Source organism: Pogonomyrmex barbatus, unplaced genomic scaffold (genome assembly GCF_055798465.1).
Source record: "Pogonomyrmex barbatus isolate J1 unplaced genomic scaffold, ASM5579846v1 scaffold7, whole genome shotgun sequence".
NCBI lineage: Eukaryota > Metazoa > Arthropoda > Insecta > Hymenoptera > Formicidae > Pogonomyrmex > Pogonomyrmex barbatus.
This window is the reverse complement of record NW_028297171.1, coordinates 10147550-10161402: the sequence shown is the minus strand read 5'-3', so window position 1 is coordinate 10161402 and position 13853 is coordinate 10147550. Positions and strand designations below refer to the sequence as shown.

At 30.6% G+C, this 13853-nt stretch overlaps 5 protein-coding genes across 8 annotated transcripts in view; 2 read left to right on the top strand and 3 right to left on the bottom strand.

Annotated features, from left to right (window-relative positions):
• Positions 1 to 4566, top strand: part of crb (cell polarity complex component crumbs) — a 29281-nt gene extending 24715 nt beyond the window's left edge. For all 3 annotated transcript variants that reach the window (XM_089083388.1, XM_011647612.2, XM_011647613.2), the window contains 4 exons: positions 154 to 469; positions 864 to 1184; positions 1281 to 1376; positions 1628 to 4566. In XM_089083388.1, the coding sequence (XP_088939514.1) occupies positions 154 to 469; positions 864 to 1184; positions 1281 to 1376; positions 1628 to 1861 (967 nt within the window). In that variant the 3' untranslated portion in view covers positions 1862 to 4566. The remainder of the gene's footprint in view (positions 1 to 153; positions 470 to 863; positions 1185 to 1280; positions 1377 to 1627) is intronic.
• Positions 4567 to 4570: 4 nt separating this feature from the next.
• Positions 4571 to 6744, bottom strand: EndoG (endonuclease G, mitochondrial). Its single transcript, XM_011647615.3, has 5 exons — positions 6265 to 6744; positions 5947 to 6140; positions 5576 to 5812; positions 5192 to 5372; positions 4571 to 4877 (listed from the first exon to the last, which is right to left on the bottom strand). The coding sequence occupies exons 1-5, from the start codon at positions 6601 to 6603 to the stop codon at positions 4773 to 4775; spliced, it is 1056 nt and encodes a 351-aa protein (XP_011645917.3). The 5' UTR covers positions 6604 to 6744; the 3' UTR covers positions 4571 to 4772.
• Positions 6745 to 6777: 33 nt separating this feature from the next.
• On the bottom strand, positions 6778 to 9883 carry Rad9 (cell cycle checkpoint control protein Rad9). Its single transcript, XM_011647616.2, has 6 exons — positions 9678 to 9883; positions 9215 to 9417; positions 8995 to 9159; positions 8603 to 8759; positions 8303 to 8474; positions 6778 to 8133 (listed from the first exon to the last, which is right to left on the bottom strand). Exons 1-6 carry the CDS (start codon positions 9709 to 9711, stop codon positions 7449 to 7451), a joined length of 1416 nt encoding a protein of 471 aa, XP_011645918.2. The 5' UTR covers positions 9712 to 9883; the 3' UTR covers positions 6778 to 7448.
• Positions 9884 to 10203: 320 nt separating this feature from the next.
• Vps29 (vacuolar protein sorting 29) lies at positions 10204 to 11724 on the top strand. Its single transcript, XM_011647617.3, has 4 exons — positions 10204 to 10357; positions 10621 to 10812; positions 11031 to 11266; positions 11391 to 11724. Exons 1-4 carry the CDS (start codon positions 10355 to 10357, stop codon positions 11506 to 11508), a joined length of 549 nt encoding a protein of 182 aa, XP_011645919.1. The 5' UTR covers positions 10204 to 10354; the 3' UTR covers positions 11509 to 11724.
• A 158-nt stretch (positions 11725 to 11882) lies between these two features.
• On the bottom strand, positions 11883 to 13624 carry Ufd1-like (ubiquitin fusion-degradation 1-like). 2 transcript variants are annotated; one of them, XM_011647619.3, is made up of 5 exons: positions 13468 to 13624; positions 13230 to 13350; positions 13008 to 13162; positions 12378 to 12929; positions 11883 to 12249 (listed from the first exon to the last, which is right to left on the bottom strand). In XM_011647619.3, the coding sequence occupies exons 1-5, from the start codon at positions 13468 to 13470 to the stop codon at positions 12178 to 12180; spliced, it is 903 nt and encodes a 300-aa protein (XP_011645921.1). In that variant the 5' UTR covers positions 13471 to 13624; the 3' UTR covers positions 11883 to 12177. The 2 variants fall into 2 exon arrangements, with proteins under 2 accessions (XP_011645921.1, XP_011645920.2); XM_011647618.2 differs by lacking the exon at positions 13468 to 13624 and having other exon boundaries at positions 13230 to 13362.
• Between the last annotated feature and the right edge of the window lie 229 nt (positions 13625 to 13853).

The window sequence follows — 13853 nt, the reverse complement described above, 5'->3', positions numbered from 1 at the left end:
AAGTCCATTCTTATCAACTTATCACATCAAAAGATTACTTACGTACACACATCTTAATAACAACAGTAATGCGAGATAAATTCCATAAAACTGTATTCTTCGACGAAGTGAAGTGAATGCGACACTCCCTTATCTATTTCTATCTGGTTACAGATGCGATAGCGACATTAACGAATGCGTGACTCTGAGTCCGTGCCAACATGATGGCGTTTGCGTGAATCTACCGGGCTTGTTCAGATGCGAATGTCCCGATCAATTCACTGGTGAACTATGCGAGAGCTTCCGTCTAATTACTTGCGAGAACGAGCCGTGTAAGAACGGCGCGACTTGCGTAGACGTGCCGAACCCAAAGACGGGTAACAACTTCACCTGTAACTGCATGCCTGGCTACGACGGTCCAACCTGCGACACGCCCTATTGTATCAGCAACAAGTGTCAAAACGGGGGCAGATGCATCTTTTTATATCAGGTAATCCTCCTCCTCCTCCTCCTCCTCCTCCTCACTGCGCCTTTGTATTTTATTCTGGAACTTCGTAGTTTGAAAAGTCCTGAATTATTATTATATAATCGGAGACTTTCTTTTAAATTTTTTTAATTAGAAGTCTCTTGAAGTTACTACTGAAATTGTAAAAGTTATAAATGATAAAATTTTTTATTGAATCTATTTTTAAATTCTGGAATCTTCTTTTTAAAACTTTAAACTTAAATCTTAGAAGTCTTGAAAATCTTTAAATTCTTTAATTTCTTGATTTTAATTTGTATTTCGAGTTTATAATCCTACAGTTTCTCAAATTCTCAAAGATGACTTTGTTTTTATTGTTTAATCATTGTATAATTATTATTACCTATAACTCCCTATATAGACTCCAAAATGCACTTGTCCTCTTGGTTACACTGGCATGTACTGCGAGACCAACATCGATGACTGCGCACCAGATTCTGATGGCAACGTTCCTTGTAAAAATGATGGCAAGTGCTACGATGGAGTGAACAAGTTTGTATGCGACTGCCAAGGCACCGGATATACCGGAGACGATTGTTCCATCGACGTTAACGAGTGTCAAGAATTAGAGATCGACTGCGGACGTGGCACGTGCGAGAATCTGCCTGGTATCTATCAGTGCGTTTGTGAGCCTGGCTTTTGCGGCTACAATTGCGCCATGAGAAATCCTTGTATTCACGAGGTGAATACTTTAATCCTTAAGCCAAAAGGAAAAAATAAAAAAATATATATATTTATTGATTACGTCATAATGTTTTTATTCGATTTTTTTATTTAGGTTTATTGTCAGAACGGGGGTACATGCGAGTGCGGTAATGATGGTGGATATATATGTCGATGCACTCCTGATTATAGAGGACAAAATTGTACAGAGGTAAGATAAAATTCGAGAATTTTAAAGTGCATGTATTTAGAAATTTCAAGCTGTGAAGTTGTATAATTTGTCTACCAGTCGTGGCTCAATAAGAAATGCACAAAATATTTATAATGTATTGTCATAATTCTACAGGAAATATAGTTACGCAAATATTGAAAATAAAATTATTGAGAGTAATTTTCTACAATTCTACAATTCTATAAATTTATTTATTTCTGGATAAATCAATAATAAATAATTGTTTTCAGCCGGAAAATAATTATCGCTTAGGTAGTCAAGCCCTCGATATAGCGGTGATCGTTGGCCCAATTGTGGGCTGCCTTCTCCTGATTGCCATCGTATCCCTTATAGCGCTCTTCATGATGGCTAGAAAAAAGCGTGCAACACGTGGCACGTACAGCCCGAGTGCTCAAGAGTTCAGCAATCCAAGAGTAGAGATGGATAATGTAATGAAGCCTCCGCCGGAGGAAAGATTGATCTAATCGAATGACGATCGGAAGTATATAATTAGGTAATGCGAGTGAATTTCGATATATGGAAGTTGCTTTTTGAAAATATAGATTTCATGTAAAAGCAGAGAGAGTAATAAGAATAAAATAGAGTAGTTTCTTTTTTTGAAGCTAAATTGATAAAAAAAAAAAAAAAAAAAGAGAGAGATAGAGGATCTACGATGGGACGCCGAAGTCAATTTGTATAATTGGTTTATTTAATTAGAAATATCGTTGTTTCTAAAATTCTATTTAGATATAGATTTAATCCTTTGTAAATGTAAATATTCCATATATCGAGAGTTATTTGCGTAGCCTAGTCTTCCGAAAATGTGATTCACTTGCAACATTGCAACGTTTTGCAACTGAAAACACTCAGATCGCTCGATGAACAGCTAAGTCGATGACGTGTGAAACAGTTATTCATCGCGTCTTCTAGTCCTCGCTGTTTTATCGTTACAAAAAGAATAGACGAATTAGAAGGAATTTACTGTAAGATTACATTTCTTATATCCTTTGCAAATCAATTAGAAAATTTCTGTGAAATCCTTTTAATTCGTTAGTTGAATGAAAAGAATCGTGTAGACAACGATTCTAAGATTAATAATAAATTTAATAATAAAAGTTTTCGTATCAACACATTTTTCGACGGCATGCTTGCCAAGGAAAAATAATTATCAATCAAGTGAATTAGGAAATTTGAACACGTTGGACTTATCAACATTTGTTTCGAGTTTTTTAAGTAATGTATAGAATGTCTCAGAGAATATATTTTAACGAATATATTTTATTGCATGCACGAATATATTTCCTAAAAATTTGTATTCTAGAAACAAAAATTGCAATTTTTTTATATAATTGACTCCAAGGGACCAATAATAATGTTCCGAGATTCAAGAATTCAAGGATATGGAAATCTAAGATTTTTACAAATTTGACGAGCTCTAAAAATTAAGAATTTAAAAAATTCGAGATTCCAAATCTAAGAATTCTAAGAATCAAAAGGCACAAAAAAGCAAGGAAAAAATCAAATGAAGTTTAAAATGTAAGATTTTTTTAAAGGATTAAAAGGAAAAGGTTCTCATCGAATAATAATGAAAAAAGAATGATTTATTTCTTTTTTTTCTCTCTCTAAGACACTCTATAAATAATATGCGTAAAATAGATCGTGTAGATTATGATGAAGTGTACTTAATGCTCTCAGAAGTGTCCTTAAGGCGTTAAGCAATACTCGAAGGAGAAGAATCCGAGCAAACAGACCCGTCCATTTTAGTGCCTAATCTATATCTTACTTAAAAAGATATTATTTATAAGCCGTGATGCATGCAAAAGCGATAAAGAAAGAAGAAATAGATAAAAGAAAATCGAGACGATATTTCAAAAAGATGTATGACTCAAACACATACGATCTCGAGAATAATGCATAATGTTTTTACGCTTGCAAAAGAATGGATGAATTAAAGGAATTTTGCATAAAAAAATTGTTCTATAAATTCAAATTCTTAATTTACAATTAAGATTTATTTTTTATTACATTTTGCATTCATCTAATTTAATTTTTTAATTTGTCAATTTTCCCTCAAATTTAATTTAATTATAATTTTTCTTTATTCAATCTATTTGATTTTTTTTTTTAGATTTCATTAACTCCATTAACGTTTGGTTATATCTTACTTTTAGTAATATTTATTTTTTATTTGTAAATTTATTTGTTAAATTTATTATCTAGCTCGATTTTAAATGATTATCTCGCTTTTTAAGTACAAAAGTTAATTAAAACTTTTGTTAATTTAGTTATGATAAAATTCTTTTAATTTGTCTATTTTTATGTGGGATTATTTACATTAAGTCTTAAATATCGTCAAGTAGTAACACGTATTCCAATTTACTGTAAAAAAATGTCGATGCTGTCGAGCATTTCCGACGAGAATAAGAGAAGAAAAAAATCTGATCTGCTCGGGAAAACTCACATTATCGTCGCGTCTGTTAATTTTGTACATAGATATAGCTTATAAGCCGAAAATATTATTAACGATTTTATCATGTTTAGGATTTTATATGACTATTAGATATTTAACAATAACGAACGTATTAATCGATACGTACTTATACTACCACGACCAAAGTAGCGATGAGACGATATCTTATAAGATTTTACTCTGTAAAAATCATCTCGCAATTTTATAAGCGTTTGATTCTTCATTTATATAGCATTTGTGTTCAAGACTGAGTTTCCAGCGTCTGAAATATAAGAGAAATAAAAAAAAATAGAGACATATATATCGAATATATATATATATATGTATACATATATATTCTATGTATATATACATGTGTTCAAAGAAGTGAACATAGATTGTATTAATTCCATTTTTTTAATTAATTTCTTTTGTTACTTTGCATTGAATGTTTCGATTTATATCGAAACATGTAGGAAAAGTCCAAATGTATAGTTTAGGCAAATTAATAATTATCTCTCTTTTACTTTTCGAAACAATTCCGTGCAAAATGATTCATGCACGTTTTTATTTCGCAGAAAATAATCTAGAACTGAGAGAATAAGTAAGATTTGACCGCGAGCGTTTTATTCGATACGACCATGATGAATTGAGGTGTAAGGATACAGCGCGTTATAAGTAGGTATAGCAAATCCAAACGGACGACTAAATGTACAAAATGAATAAATATATATAAACGTACGAATTGACTAACGTATCAATAAATATGTGTCTTTATTACTTCATAAAAATACAGAAGTTATAAAATAATATATAGAGTAAACAAGTTCTAATTGATAAAATTTTTTAAAAATATAAGTATAATAAGCTAAAAATTCAATTCAAATATTTAGAATTAAAACTCTTCAATCAGCTAGAAATAAAAATTGGAGTAAATTGAGCAATCGTTAAATCCAGCTTGTGCTCTTGCCATTAATTTTGTTTAACTTATTACGCGTTATTTTGTCGAAGAATAAAAGTCCAGCAGCGCGTTCAATACTCTCTGGTGGCACCTATTAAAAGATGAAAATCTTATAATACAATTTATTTTTTGTAATATATATTAATATATTTAATAAATTTAACATATCGTTTATTTTTTAGGCAGATTCTAATAATTTTAATAATTATAAGCTATTCTATAATTTATTCGATAATTTAACTATGTTTATGCTGCGATATACTTGAATTTAAATTTATACGTACACAAGAGAATGAAATACATCTTAAAAAAGCTAGTAACAAATCCTATAAATATCCTATATTTGTTACAGCTTTTTTAATATTTATTTCATATTTTATAATTTTTTAAAAAAAGAAACATTACCTGAAAATTAGTAAGCGGTGCATTATCGTCAATTGGTGCATTCGGCATCACAAAAGCTTCCATTTCAAACTTGCCGTCATTAGTTTCACCAACAATAACTTTATAAAAATGTGTAGGTACCGCTACATGATTCGCACCTATTACTTCATAACGAACATATTTCTTTCCATCTGCTTCTTTTCTATAAATAAAAAAGTAATAAAAGTATAAAATTTATTATAATACTGATTTCAAAATAATATATGAAGAAAAGGGGCAACACATGATAACAACAGTTATGTAATAATAATAGAAAAATCAAATATTAAAAAGTTAATTAATAATAATAGATGAAATATAATAATAAAGAAAACCAAATTTAAAGCTATTAGCTAGTAAACGCACTTGGGAAGATATAATGGCCCTGTGCACACGTAAACATCCTTGTAGATATTAGTCAATTTTCGAACATGTTTTTCTAATCTGTTCCAGGAATCTCTGTTGAAGCCCTTTCCGATTTGTGGTGCCATATTGGAGAGAAAAAAGGTTTGCTCCATGTGCTTTTGCTCCATTTTATGATTTCCAGCTGCAGCCAGATGACCACGATCATAGCCACTCCCCTTATAGTCTGTGTTCTCTGATCTGTCGGCATTATCAAAATTAAGATTAACTTCGGCAGATTAATTTAGTTCAGTATAAATTAAAGTAGTAAATTATTCTTTTAAGTTTCTTACAAATAGTTTAACAATTATTATGTAAATTTTGCATTTCCTCACCTGAAAAAAGGATGTATGCTCTGATCGGGCTTAAACTCGCACTTGGAACGGTTTACTTCAGTATTGTACTGCAGTCTCTCCTTGGTCAAGTGCTCAAACACCCAATGTGCGACTCTGTTTCGCCTATCGTAAGACAATACGAAATCCTCGTACGACCTGACATGATCCAACCCGGGAAAACCAAATTTCATAATCTGCCGCCAACACAATATGGTGCCAACAATAGAATTATTGTGAAATTATTTCTTCTATTTGTTCCCACTGAATCAATCTGGAGGTTAGTAATCACCCTTGATTTGACCCTTAACTTTCACCCACCTGCGACACCCTCATAGCGGTCGAGGACACTTTGGAGCCCATGTTGTGATTGTTTTCGGCAGGTACTAGAGGAGTAGCCGCCGAAACCGTACCAAACAGAGGTAAACCCGGCATATTCCGGATTTGTGACGCTGACAGCCCGTCTGTTTCATTGTCTTTCGAATATCGCCTCTGTTCGGAGAACTTGCCTAGATACCAACCTCCCAAACCTACACTGGTTAGAGCAGTTAAATTAAATGTTACCCGACTTATACCGTTCATGTTATACTCTGCTGCTACTCTCCCACGTGATTGTCGTTGTTGCGAGAAAGGAAAAATACATTCGATATAGCCTGACATGAGAAATTGACTGAGGTCTCAGATCAGGCTAGGTAAGCACGTGCCACTTTGACATATCGGAAAGAATTTTTTTTTTTTATTAAATAAGTTTGGATTTTTTGTATTAATTAGGAGATATTAAAGTTGTATCACATTTTTTCTTCTTACAGTTACACGAAAAATAAAACAAGGCAATTATTCTTTGTCTTTCCCAGATTTCTTAAAGAAAGTTTTTTTATTTACAGTGACATTCTTAAAAACAGAATGTGTCTTATGTACAGTGATTCGAAATTTACGTCACGAACACAATTCTAATTTAGGCCAGTATTCATAATCAGTTTTTATATTTAAGATCGTCTTAAATAAGCTCATATAGCTCATACTATCCTATTGGTTGGAATGTTATCTTAAGACGATAAATATAAGAACTGACTATGAATACTGGCCTTAACATAAATTGCTCTATGCTGCAATATGATACAGTATTTAACAGTGTTTAGTATAGACTATTTAGATTTTTATGAGATCTCAACTGAAAGATAAAAAATGTATTCGAGAAATAGGACAAATATAACACAATTTGAATTATTTAATTACTAAAATAATGTAATCCAATTTTAATCCAATTTTACTTAAAAAATAAATATTCAGAATCAATAGTTTTCTATGAAAAAAAAAAAAAAATTCACTGATTCAAATAAGAAAAGAAACATATTATTCAAACTGATAAATAATTTAAATTAAAAATTGTCTTAATTTTCCTAAAAATTTGTCATGACATTAAACAGTATTTGACTATTAAACAATTTGATTCTATTTCCCTTGTGACATTAGAAACGTTCATTAGAAATCTCATGACATAATATTTAATCACTATTATTCTCATCGGAATCCTCTACTAAGATAGTATTATGACCAGGTAACATTCGTGGGTCAAAAGTATCCTGAAAACATTTCTGGAATACTAATCTTGCTCTCTTGGTCACTTGCCGTGACGGTGATCGCGGTACACTCTCATCCAGGGCTATGCAATCTCTTACAACTTCTACTTCATTGTTGTCGTTCTCTTCCTCACTAGTTGATTTCCTTTTTGTAATATTGGAGAATACTGAATTTATCAATTTCCGCTTATTCTCTGAAATTTTACTGCCAGTCGTTGAAGATGTGCTGGTAGGATTGAACATAACAGAACGATGATTCTGTTCTGATATATGCAAACTTTTTTCTCGAACGTCGTTTACAGAATTATTTTCTTTCGCTGAAACAACATTCGCAGCATTCTTATTTTGGTTGAATATTTTGTCTACTTGATTTTTCTCTTTTGTTACTCTTTTCGACGTATCATTGACTTTAGATTTGTCAGATTTCTTTATTCGACTCGAAGATTTGTTAGTGCCTCTGGACGTACTCCTCGAAGAAGTGTTTTTTTTTCGAACAGATTGTATATTCCTAACGACAGATGTATCTGACTGGCTATCACAATCTAAGATCAAAGTTGATAATAATAAATTTGTTTCGAAAGCTTGACTCTTCAGGGTAAGCAATATTGGTCTGAAAAATATTACACATAAGAAATGAACAATTAATTTACAGAAATATAAACAAATCAAAATCTTATATTATCAGTATATAAAAATATATATTGGTATTTTAATCATCTATATATTACAATATTTACTTAATGCTAAATAAAAATGCTTGAGAATTCAATGTATAATACCTTCCTGCTGTTTCAAAATTTGCAGTGATTGGAATACCCACGCTTTCGCTGAAAATGAGTGAAGCTCTGAATTCTTTTAAGCAGAATGTGATGCTTGTTTCATTGCCAATTGTATAGCGATCAAATTCCCCGATTCCAAGTGCCAGCTGGGTGCGTGTAGTATTTACCATGACTGTAATGGATGACTGTAGTGTTTAGCAATAATATATTAATTATTACATTATGTATTTTATTAACATTTTATTTATATTTATTCCTAATATACTAAGATGTATACTATGACTGACACATTTGATTTACCTGATGCATCATCTATATAATTCCTAAGTAGCAGCTTGTGTGGCGTTACTTCAAGCGTTATTTCAATCTGATTTTGTGGAAAATTTTGCAGAGCATCCATTAATATTCGAGCCCGTGATGTCAGTTGATTAGGCATACCAGTTGTACTGTATGATGCCTGCGTAATAGTTTCATTATCCAATACAATTGATAGTTCAAATAAAAAGTTGATCCTTGAATACATGTTTTTTTATAACATTGACAAATTACATTTATCTCTAAAATTTGCTGACATTTATATTTAGAATATTTAGAGATGTTATAATTAATATAATTAATCTTTCTTAACATATAAAATGGCTATTAAATTGCATCCAAGGATCATATGTAATAAAAAGAACGATTTAGTATACTTGCAACTTGTCAGAATCCAAAATAGGTGACAAATAGGCCTTGTTGATACCATTTTTGTATTTCAAGATAAACACAAGATTGCTAGCATTTACCTCTAAAAGAATATGACAAGTCTCCACTTGCTTGTCTAATGTATGTGCAGATTTGAAGATTGTCATTGCACTCTGCAAATTGTAGATTGAAAATCATATAAATAAATCTAACTAAAATAGATATTACCCTCATTGAAATTTTACACCTCTGTGCTTCTTCTTCCAAGAGATCTCCGAGAGCATAATAAGAGAAGAAATTTTTGTGAAATATGAAGTCAGAATATGCCGATTTTGCCATGTTGACTGTGCGAAAAGAAATAGCCTCTTGTTGTGGAATTACATACATTTCATCTCCAATTCTCGCCAGCATATGTATTGCCCTTGCCAAGACTGTAAGAAACATTAATTAACAATTGATACAGAAAATTTTTTCTGATACACGTTAAAGTTAAAAAAAAATTATCTAGTTTTTTGTAAGTATGTAATAATGTCTGACATATACTTTTTCACTATAAATAACATATATGGAATAAAACAAGTAAGTGTAATAAATAAAATTAGAAAACATGGGTTAAATTGACAATTTTTGTATGCACCGCAAAATTGTAATTCCGTAATTTATTTATGTAACCTAAATTAAGAAAACATACTTTTGACATTTCCGCCGGGTATGATGCATTTCATGTCAACGTATTTTTTATCTTATACGCGACTGATATTTCGAATAATATAAAGTGATTCTCGATTTAATTAAGTCTTTCTTAATAACAATTGCTTGAACTTTCGAACTTTTACGCGCGGCCATAAACGCAATAATAATAATTTCGATTGTGTAAGGTTAAGTCATAGATGAAAGAAACATTAAAGATCCGCAACTGCGAACAAAATTTTACATTACGAATAAATCGATATCTCTTTGTCAAGAAATTTATAAATTTATAGTTATTATTAATAAAAAAAATGTATTAATGTGTATAAATATATATATATATATATATATATATATATATGTATACTTAATAATTAATGTAATAATATAACACTCAAGGAATTAAATTGTCTACAAATATAAAATACAAAATAAATTTAGTTATTAAATTAAAGTTTCAAGTAGAAATAGCGCAAAATGAGTATTCAAGTATTACGATATTTGAGATACGATATATTTCAATAATCATTTTAATAATCTTCCGCTACGTCACTGATTGTCACGTACACTTCCGGTGTAATGTTTGACATTTCTGCCTTCTGTGCATCGTATTATAGTATTTGTCACTATCGCAAGTATTGCAATATATATTAAATTAAGGATTTAATTACAAAAATCATGGTAAGAAATGCAAAGATAATCTTTAAATATATTAAAAATCGGAAACTGATTGTTTTGTTAGTAATCTAACCTCATTGGCATTTTCAGTTTAGATGTAATTTTACATGTATTGCTTCATAATTTTTATAACATTAGATTTAGAGTGTAACAAAAATTTTTATCATAATTATATATGTATTTATAAACAATTATTTAATATATAATTTTATATTTAAAAATCTTTGTTTTGTTAAAGGTATTTACAGAAATATACTTTTTTACAGCTTGTGTTAGTCCTAGGAGATTTGCATATTCCGCATAGATGTAGCAGTCTCCCGAGTAAATTCAAGAAGTTATTGGTACCAGGAAGAATACAGCACATCTTGTGCACTGGTAATCTTTGCACAAAAGAATCTTACGATTATCTCAAGACATTAGCCAGCGATGTACATGTAGTCAGAGGAGATTTTGACGAGGTACTTATGCATCATATCTTTATAATTTAATATAATTATATAAAAACATTTATGGAATATTAAAGTGTAATTAAAATAAAATTTAATTATTAAATCAAGTAAAATTAAGGATGAGATAAAAGAAAGGATTGTTGATTAGCCATGTTGAATTATAAGAATGTTTAATTATTTAAAATGTTATTTAAATATATAAATTAAACAATTTTATTTATTTGCAGAATTTAAATTATCCAGAACAAAAGGTAGTTACTGTGGGCCAATTTAGAATAGGGCTTTCCCATGGGCATCAAGTAGTACCATGGGGTGATCCAGAATCTTTAGCTTTGATACAGAGGCAATTAGATGTCGACATTCTTATATCCGGCCACACACATAAATTTGAAGCTTACGAGCATGAAAATAAATTTTACATCAATCCTGGTTCAGCTACTGGAGCTTACAACCCTTTGGATACGTAAGGCTATTTTTAAAAATGTCGTAATATTTTTTCTTTGAGAAAAGATAAGCTTCTTAAGAAAATGTATAATAATTTAACATTTAAACGAGATTCTAAAAGAGTCAATAATTTTTTTTTTTAGGTCAGTTATACCATCATTTGTATTAATGGATATTCAAAGTTCAACAGTGGTTACATATGTGTATCAGCTAGTCGGAGACGAAGTTAAGGTAGAAAGAATTGAATACAAAAAGAGTTAGAGCTAATAGAATCTCTCAAATATGTCCTTATTATCAAATATCTCCTTATGGACTATCCACCATTCAATAAGAATGCAATTATATACATCAATATTCGATACATCAATATTCGAATACCGGATATACTCTTGGATTAATTAACTAGCATTTAAGTAATTATTAAATCATATATTTGTTGTAAATAAAATGATATCAATATATTATTATATTAAGCAAGTTTTCTCAAATAGTTGATCAATTATAAATATCAACTTGAAGAAAGTTGATAATTACATAATATTTATTAATATAATTTACTTGATTAAGCTAGTAATTTTTTTTTATAAATTTCCAGTTTTATAAAATTCTAGAACTGTAGAATAGCAATTGATATATTGTTAATTCTTTAATTCTTTTATTTGTATTGAAAGACATGACGTGAAAGATACAACATTTTTTTCTGTTCACAAGAAATATGCGATAGAAAAATAAGGACGCATGTATCTTATTAAGTTAGTAAGATGTTTAGATAACATCAATAATTGAATCAAGAGATTGACTCTATCATTTACTTATATCTTTATAAAACAAAAAGAATCATTCCACAATACAACATTCATTCCGCGCAAGCATTCTCGTAGATATTTATCTATAAATTAAAAATAATAGAATAAATTACTCGTTATTTTATCATTTTCTGGATCTTCTCAGAAGAGTAAATCCTTCGCCAGTGAATGCCTTGAACTCATCTGGATCTTTCGTCTACAATTGATATTAATAACGATATGATTATGCATAATGTAAATTGAATCTATGTTAGATTTGCATTTCGTAAAATTTGGACAGAATTCTATGTACAATTTTATAGAACTCTAATTTGATTTTTTTACCTCTTTATTATTCGCTGGTTTCATATTTCGTAGGAATCTAAGCGTGCCTATCTGATAATCATAATCGGGTATTCCCCGAACATAGGTCGACTTGGCGGCTACAGTTTCCTGCTTCGGTGTATCTTTGCGTTTTTTACCATCCAACCGAACACCTTCGCCTTGGAAAGGTACAAAGCCACTTGGCGCTGGCATCAAATCGGCCAGATGTTCTATTTCATCCTCTTCCTTTTTCATCTCTCTTACTGGTTCTTTATAGCCTACTGGTGGTGCAAACTCCACGTTCATGTCGCACTCGATGATACTGACTGCAGTACCAGGTCTGGTTTCCAGTACGCACATTTCATAAATCTTCTGATTATATTTGATTGCAATCACGTCACCTGTAGTTAGACAAGCAAAACTACGCAAACCATTCTCTAATACAGCCTTTGGATTTGTGATATCCAGGAAGTCTTCTGACTGTGGCTGGAAACGTGAAAATGTTGCAACTGGTAGTGATACACTCTCTACATTAAGCAATTCACCTTCTTCTAGCAAGAGATTATGCATCATCTACAAGAGATAATAATTTTTACTTATTTTATATGCTTTTAATATCAAATACATATTCTGTACTAATTCTTTATTTACCCAATAAGGTAAGTAGACTTTGCCTTCATCAGCAATAAATTCCAATACACCACAGTGAGTAATTCTGTTTGTTTTTTTATTAGTTAGTTTGAACAACATAGGGTAAATAATGTTGAGTCTGGTGAGCTGTTCTAGAGCGGATGGTGGCATGATTACTGAAAAACAAACGGACTAATGTAAAGCATTCTTCTTAATCTTACCTAGCTACCAATTGATACTGACTCTTGCCACCGCGTTCGACATCCTGACGATAGGTTCCCGGTAACATTGACACCGAGAAGCATTTGTACTGTGTGTTGAAGGGCCGCGGAATCTCCGGGAACATGTTGAATCCGAACTGAAACTGAAAAGTCATCTTGCTCTGTATCATTAACCTCGACTACTTTCCTCTTGAGAAACAGATTTCAGAAAGACTTTCGCTATTTGCTTTCTTAACCGCTACACATTTCTAGACCCTTACCATATTCGCGGTTTGTTGATTCTCTTAACAATTTATCTTTTTTATGGAATTTTGTTTTTCTATAACGACAACATAAACTCTTAACGGAGAAATGTCACGATAGTTACACGTATATATACACACACACACGTATAGCAGATGACGCTGGCGATGCATATACACATACCAATGTAACATGCAATTTTTTATTTTTTAATGAAATTTTCCTCATATCAGTAAATCAATTTTTGCATAAAAAAAGAGATTTACATGCAATAATAATGCAATAAATCGATTAAGTTAAAAAAAATACATATAACTGTAAAAAAATATATAAAATTGAAAATTATTAGAAATTACAATTTTTTTTTAATAAATCATAGATTTAAATCACAGGATGAAAAATA